General features: G+C 58.1%; 1 protein-coding gene across 1 annotated transcript in view; it reads right to left on the bottom strand.

Annotated features, from left to right (window-relative positions):
• Positions 1-575: 575 nt before the first annotated feature.
• Positions 576-7,838, bottom strand: part of LOC132808893 (E3 ubiquitin-protein ligase BRE1B-like) — a 40,812-nt gene continuing 33,549 nt past the window's right edge. Inside the window, exons 14-16 of the mRNA XM_060822308.1 lie at positions 5,731-5,871; positions 4,435-4,536; positions 576-3,511 (exon numbers count right to left, since the gene is read on the bottom strand). Of these exons, the coding sequence (XP_060678291.1) occupies positions 3,335-3,511; positions 4,435-4,536; positions 5,731-5,871 (420 nt within the window). The 3' untranslated portion in view covers positions 576-3,334. The remainder of the gene's footprint in view (positions 3,512-4,434; positions 4,537-5,730; positions 5,872-7,838) is intronic.

Genomic DNA, 7,838 nt, shown 5'->3' with positions numbered 1-7,838 from the left:
AGGGCGTGGAACGCACTACCTGCCAATGTAGTCAACTCAGTCACATTTCTACAATCCTTGGATAAGCACATGGATGATGTTGGGATGGTGTAGGGGGATGGGCTTAGATCAGTTCACAACATGGAGGGCTGAAGGGCCTGTTCTGCGCTGGACTGTTCTATATCGTACGGGTTTTAAGCAGCTATATAAGGTCACCCCTCAACCTCCCGTGCTCCAGGGGAAACAGCCCCAGCCTCTCCCTGTAGCTCCAGCCTCCCCATCCTGGTAAATCTCGGCTGAACACCCCATGAGATCCGTGCTGTAACAGGACACCTCGCGTTTGTCCAAACTAAACTCTGCGAGCCCTTGGCCCACTCGGTCAGCACCCCTTGGTCACCTCGGACAGCGCTCAGAGTTTTATTTGGGGGACAAATCTCTTCACGTTCGGGGCTGGGAAAGAGCCACAGTTATAAGTCACAGCGCAGTAGGTCTCTTCTGGTCCTGGGTTTGTGGGATCCCAAGATGCGGGGAGGGACGGTGGGGGGGGGCGGGAGGGGGAAGAGAGGAGGTCGTAAAGGACCGAGAGACGCAGGCAGTGGCAGCTGTCCCATTTATTCAGGCAGTCAACACAGGAACGTAGAAACAGCAGAGACTGACGCAGAGCGCTCGCCTTCGCACCCTCGACCCGATCAGAACAAAACATGAAACAGAACAATAAATTAAACACTAAAACGGTTCCCATTGTCATTCCCGAACCCTCCCTCCCCACCCAAATTCATCAGGTCTTCGTCCCAAACTGCAACACCATCTCTTCTCGATGTGGGGGGGCGCAGTGAGGAGACAGCAGGAACAAACATGACCTAAATTGGCCATGGCCTCCTCCACACGCAACATGGCTGCAACTGCCCTCCCTCCACAAGCAACATGGCTGCCACTGCCCTTCCTCCACAAGCAACATGGCCGCCACTGCCCTTCCTCCGCACGCAACATGGCCGCCACTGCCCTCCCTCCACAAGCAACATGGCCGCCACTGCCCTTCTTCCACACGCAACATGGCCGCCACTGCTCCCCCTCCACACGCAACATGGCCACCACTGCTCCCCCTCCACACGCAACATGGCCACTACTGTTCCCCGGCCCACTGACACGCAACATGGCTGCCGCTGCCATCGCCCAACAGATGACATAGCCACCACACCACTCTCCCTCCCGACATGCCAACAGACAACATGGCCCCCATCCTTTCCCTCCCCACAACGGACAGCCACTGGCCACCTCCACTACCCCTCCCAAAAAGGATCGCGGATGTGCCGCTATCTCCCACATCGCATGGCCACACCCACCCCCCCCCTCCCACTGAGGCTCCAGCCTAGCGTAGTTTGTCACAGAAATAAAATCCCAGATGATCTAGCAGCAAGCCGCTGGTGTTTCAAGGGTGGGGGGAGAAAGAGGGAGGGAGGGGGATAGAGAGAGAGAGAGGGAGGAAGGGGGAAAGAGAGAGAGGGGAGAGAGAGAGACTGGGGGGGGAGAGAGGGCGCGGGGGGGAGGGAGGGGGGCAGAGAGAGAGGAGAGGGAAGGAGAGAGGGGTGGAGAGAAAGAGAGGGAGGGAGAGAGAGAGAGAGAGAGAGAGAGAGGGGGGAAGAAAGAGAGGGGGGGAAGAGAGAGGTGGGGGGAGGTGAGAAGAGTGTTTGGAATGGCGGGACGAGGTGAGCGGTGAAGAGACTGTGGAATGCAAGAGGGGGTGTGGTGTGTGCGCATTTGTGAGAGAGAGAGAGACAGAGTGAGTCAGTGTGGTGCTGAGGGTATTGGATAAGAGGAGAGAGTGTGAGAGGAGACAGAGACAAGGGCATGGTGGAGGGGGGGCAACAGAGGGGAGAGGAGAGAGGTGACAAAGACAAGGAGAAGAGAGAGGGGGTGATGGAGAGGAAGCAAAAGACACGGAATGAGGGAGTGATTAAAGGGAGGAGTGTGTGCAGAGTGATAGAGAGGAGAAGGAAGAGGAGGAGAGGAGAGTGAGGGACTAAGGGAGAGGAAAAGGAGAATGAGAAAGTGTGCGTGAGGGGGGAGAGAATGTTTGTGTGTGAGGGTGTGTGAGAGTGAGGGGCAGAGCGCGTGTGTGTGCGTGTGAGGAGGAGGGGGAGAGCGTGTGTGTGAGGAGGAGGGGGAGAGCGTGTGTGTGAGGGGGAGGGGAGAGCACTTGTGTGCGTGTGAGGGGGAGTTTGTGTGAGTGTGGGGGAGCGTGTGTGCCCGAGGGGGAGAGAGTGTGTCTGTGCGCGAGGGGGGAGAGTGTGTGTGTGAGGGGGAGAATGTGTGTGCGCGAGATGGGGGAGAGTGTGTCTGTGTGTGAGGGGGAGAGTGTGTCTGTGTGTGAGGGGGAGTGTGTGTGCGAGGGGAAAGAGTGTCTGTGCGCGAGGGGGGAGAGAGTGTGTCTGTGCGCGAGGGGGGAGAGTGTGTGTCTGTGCGCGAGGGGGGAGAGTGTGTCTGTGTGTGAGGGGGAGAGTGTGTGCGAGGGGAAAGAGTGTGTCTGTGCGCGAGGGGGGAGAGAGTGTGTCTGTGCGCGAGGGGGGAGAGTGTGTGTCTGTGTGTGAGGGGGAGAGTGTGTCTGTGTGTGAGGGGGAGAGTGTGTGCGAGGGGAAAGAGTGTGTCTGTGCGCGAGGGGGGAGAGAGTGTGTCTGTGCGCGAGGGGGGAGAGTGTGTGTGTGAGGGGGAGAATGTGTGCGCACGAGAGGGGGGAGAGTGTGTCTGTGTGCGAGGGGGAGAGTGTGTCTGTGCGCAAGGGGGAGAGTGTGTGTGTGAGGGGGAGAATGTGTGCGCACGAGAGGGGGGAGAGTGTGTCTGTGTGCGAGGGGGAGAGTGTGTCTGTGTGCGAGGGGGAGAGAGTGTCCGTGCGCGAGGGGGGAAGAGAGTGTCCGTGCACGAGGGGGGAGAGAGTGTCCGTGCGCGAGGGGGGAGAGAGTGTGCGCGAGGGGAAAGAGTTTGTGTGCGCGAGGGGGAGAGAGTGTGTCTGTGTGCGAGGGGGAGAGTGTGTGTCTGTGTGTGAGGGGGAGAATGTGTGTGCGCGTGAGGGGGGAGAGTGTGTGTGTGTGTGAGGGGGAAGAGTGTCTCTGTGCGCGAGGGGAGAGAGTGTGTCTGTGTGCGAGGGGGAGAGTGTGTCTGTGTGCGAGGGGGAGGGTGTGTCTGTGTGCGAGGGGGAGAGGTGTGTCTGTGTGCGAGGGGAGAGAGTGTGTCTGCGTGCGAGGGGAGAGAGTGTGCCCGCGAGGGGGGACAGCATGCCATCTCCCCCATACCACCCCCCCTTCCCCCCCCCAAAACCCGTCAGCAGAGTCCCCCAGCTCCCGTCACCCCCTGTGCCCTTTCAGCTGATGTAGATACGGTGGAAGTCATTGGCTCCAAAGGCAGCGTTACACTTGGGGCACTTGCGTTGGCGCGTGTCGTAACGGGTCTTCACGCAGTCAAAACAGAAAACGTGGAAGCACTTGGTCAGCACCGCGTCCTTCTTTCGGGTATTACAGCACGGGCAGGTCAGCTTGGCCTTGGAGGGGGAGGTGGAGAGAGAGAGAGAGGAGGGGGGCGAGGTCAGTCAGAGAGATACACAGCACAGGGTGTGGGGGGGGGGGTGTGGAAAACAGACACACACACACACCCCAGTCCGTGCTGACCCGGATATCCCTAACCTAACCCAGTTCCCCGTTTGCCAGCCCTTGGCCCCTCTCCCTCTAAACCCTTCCTCTTCCCCTCCCCATCCCCCTTTTCAATGTTGGCATTGCCCCCAGCCCCCACCCCTTCCTCTGGCAGCTCGTCCCACACATGCACCACCCTCTGGGGGGGAAAAGTTACCCCTTTTCAACCTTTCCCCTCTCCCCCTCGAGCTCTGGACTCTCCCTCACCCCCACCCCAGGGGGAAAAGACCTTGTCTATTTACCCTCTTCATGTCCCCCTCATGATGTTATAAACCTCTAGAAGGTCACCCCCTCAGCCTCCGACGCTCCAGGGAAAACAGCCCCAGCCTCTCCCTGTAGCTCAGACCCTCCAACATCCTGGTAAATCTTTTCCGAACCCTTTCCCGACATCCTTCCTGTCGCGGGGAGACGGGAATCACACACAATATTCCAAAGGTGCCCTCACCAATACAGCCACAACATGACCCTCCCAACTCCTGTACTCAATACTCTGACCCATAAAGGGAAGCATACCAGAGGCCTCAGGCTTCAATCTCGGCCTACCACCATTGTGTGGACACATGCCTCCCAGCTGAGTCACACCCCCTTCATTTGAGACTAACCCCATCCGAGGATGGGGCAGGGGTGGAGCATGTCCCAGGCTCCACCATCTCCAAGCCCAAAGCCCACGATTCCTGTGTCCCATCCTGGGGAGCTTCCAGGGAGAGGCCATGAGCTAACCTTCCCTCTGGGGAGGCCTACAGTGCTGGCACCCAGCCGGAGTCCCCAGGCTCACCTTGTACTCCTTAATCTCCTCCATCAGAATCTCGTCAGCGTCAGAGAACACTTCAACCTTCTTTTGCTTCTCCAACTTCCGTCTCAGTCTGGAAAGGTCCTCCTGTACCAACAGGGGCGGGGGAGGGGGGGGGGGGGGGGGGGGAGAGAGGGAGGGACGGGGGGGGAGAGACGGGGGGGGGGGGAGAGGGAGGGACAGGGGGGGAGAGAGAGAGACGGAGAAGGGGGAGAGAGACGGAGGGGGGGAAGAGAGAGAGAGAGAGACGGAGAAGGGGGAGAGAGAGAGAGAGAGATGGAGAGGGGGAGAGAGACGGGGGGGGGAGAGAGAGAGAGACGGAGAAGGGGGGAGGGGGGGAGAGAGAGAGAGACAGAGGGGGGAGAGAGAGAGACGGGGGGGGAGGGGGGAGAGAGAGAGACAAAGGGAGGGGGAGAGAGAGAGGGAGGGAGAGAGGGACAGAAAGCGCGAGGGTCAGATTGGAATCTAATCGAGGGGCTCGGGGTGGTTTATATACAGAATAACAGCTCCCCGGGGAGGGAGTTACAGACTGGAATCTAATCGAGGGGTTCAGGGTGGTTTATATACAGAATAACAGCTCCCTGGGAGGGAGTTACAGACTGGAATCTAATCATGGGGTTCAGGGGGGTTTATATACAGAATAACAGCTCCCCGGGAGGGAGTTACAGACTGGAATCTAATCGAGGGGTTTGGGGTGGTTTATATACAGAATAACAGCTCCCCGGGAGGGAGTTACAGACTGGAATCTAATCGAGGGGTTCAGGGTGGTTTATATACAGAATAACAGATACCCGGGAGGGAGTTACAGACTGGAATCTAATCGAGGGGTTCGGGGTGGTTTATATACAGAATAACAGATACCCGGGAGGGAGTTACAGACTGGAATCTAATCGAGGGGTTCGGGGTGGTTTATATACAGAATAACAGATACCCAGGAGGGAGTTACAGACTGGAATCTAATCATGGGGTTCAGGTGGTTTATATACAGAATAACAGCTCCCCGGGAGGGAGTTACAGACTGGAATCTAATCGAGGGGTTCGGGGTGGTTTATATACAGAATAACATATACCCGGGGAGGGAGTTACAGACTGGAATCAAATCATGGGGTTCAGGGGGGTTTATATACAGAATAACAGCTCCCCGGGAGGGAGTGACAGACTGGAATCTAATCGAGGGGTTCGGGGTGGTTTATATACAGAATAACAGCTCCCCGGGAGGGAGTGACAGACTGGAATCGGGTCGGGCCGTGGCGTGGCGATGAGGAGCTGACCGTCACGTACCTGTGCACGTTTCAGGTTGAAGGATTCCTTCTCTTTGGCGAAACAGTTGTCCGACATGGCAGACTGGATCTCCTTGAGTTTGGCCTGGGTGTGTTCAAGTTGCACTTTCAGGTCCTCAGCAAGCTGGGCAGCTTCTACAGCCTGGAGGGAGAACAGGGCCATCACACAGAGACCAGTCCCAGAGAGAGAGAGAGAGAGGGGGGAAAGGACAGTGTATCTAACACACCCCGGTCCCAGAGAGAGAGAGAGGGGGGAAAGGGCAGTGTATCTAACACACCCCGGTCCCAGAGAGAGAGGGGGGAAAGGACAGTGTATCTAACACACCCCGGTCCCAGAGAGAGAGAGAGGGGGGAAAGGACAGTGTATCTAACACACCCGGTCCCAGAGAGAGAGGGGGGAAAGGACAGTGTATCTAACACACCCCGGTCCCAGAGAGAGAGGGGGGGAAAGGACAGTGTATCTAACACACCCCGGTCCCAGAGAGAGAGAGGGGGAAAGGACAGTGTATCTAACACACCCCGGTCCCAGAGAGAGAAGGGGGAAAGGACAGTGTATCTAACACACCCCGGTCCCAGAGAGAGAGGGGGGGGAAAGGACAGTGTATCTAACACACCCCGGTCCCAGAGAGAGAGGGGGGGAAAGGACAGTGTATCTAACACACCCCGGTCCCAGAGAGAGAGGGGGGGAAAGGACAGTGTATCTAACACACCCCGGTCCCAGAGAGAGAGAGGGGGAAAGGACAGTGTATCTAACACACCCCGGTCCCAGAGAGAGAGGGGGGGAAAGGACAGTGTGTCTAACACACCCCGGTCCCAGAGAGAGAGGGGGGGAAATGACAGTGTATCTAACACACCCCGGTCCCAGAGAGAGAGAGAGAGAGAGAGGGGAAAGGACAGTGTATCTAACACACCCCGGTCCCAGAGAGAGAGGGGGGGGAAAGGACAATGTATCTAACACACCCCGGTCCCAGAGAGAGAGAGGGGGGAAAGGACAGTGTATCTAACACACCCCGGTCCCAGAGAGGGGGGGGGGGGGGGAAAGGACAGTGTATCTAACACACCCCGGTCCCAGAGAGAGAGAGAGGGGGGGGGGGGGGAAAGGACAGTGTATCTAACACACCCCGGTCCCAGAGAGAGAGGGGGGGGGGAAAAGGACAGTGTATCTAACACACCCCGGTCCCAGAGAGAGAGGGGGGAAAGGACAGTGTAGCTAACACACCCCGGTCCCAGAGAGAGAGAGAGAGGGGGGGGGGAAAAGGACAGTGCATCTAACACACCCCGGTCCCAGAGAGAGAGAGGGGGAAAGGACAGTGTATCTAACACACCCCGGTCCCAGAGAGAGAGAGGGGGGGGGGAAAGGACAGTGTATCTAACACATCCCGGTCCCAGAGAGAGAGGGGGGGGGAAAAGGACAGTGTATCTAACACACCCCGGTCCCAGAGAGAGGGGGGGGGGAAAGGACAGTGTATCTAACACACCCCGGTCCCAGAGAGAGAGGGGGGAAAGGACAGTGTATCTAACACACCCCGGTCCCAGAGAGAGAGAGGGGGAAAGGACAGTGTATCTAACACACCCCGGTCCCAGAGAGAGAGGGGGGGGGGGAAAAGGACAGTGTATCTAACACACCCCGGTCCCAGAGAGAGACGGGGGGGGAAAGGACAGTGTATCTAACACACCCCGGTCCCAGAGAGAGAGAGAGAGGGGGGGAAAGGACAATGTATCTAACACACCCCGGTCCCAGAGAGAGGGGGGGGGGGGGAAAGGACAGTGTATCTAACACACCCCGGTCCCAGAGAGAGAGGGGGGAAAGGACAATGTATCTAACACACCCCGGTCCCAGAGAGAGAGGGGGGAAAGGACAGTGTGGCTAACACACCCCGGTCCCAGAGAGAGAGAGGGGGAAAGGACAGTGTATCTAACACACCCCGGTCCCAGAGAGAGGGGGAAAGGACAGTGTATCTAACACACCCCGGTCCCAGAGAGAGAGGGGGGAAAGGACAGTGTATCTAACACACCCCGGTCCCAGAGAGAGAGGGGGGGGAAAGGACAGTGTATCTAACACACCCCGGTCCCAGAGAGAGAGGGGGGGAAAGGACAGTGTATCTAACA

The sequence above is a fragment of the Hemiscyllium ocellatum genome, assembly GCF_020745735.1.
Source record: "Hemiscyllium ocellatum isolate sHemOce1 chromosome 41 unlocalized genomic scaffold, sHemOce1.pat.X.cur. SUPER_41_unloc_9, whole genome shotgun sequence".
Classification (NCBI taxonomy): domain Eukaryota; kingdom Metazoa; phylum Chordata; class Chondrichthyes; order Orectolobiformes; family Hemiscylliidae; genus Hemiscyllium; species Hemiscyllium ocellatum.
This window is presented reverse-complemented; position numbering and strand designations above follow the sequence as displayed.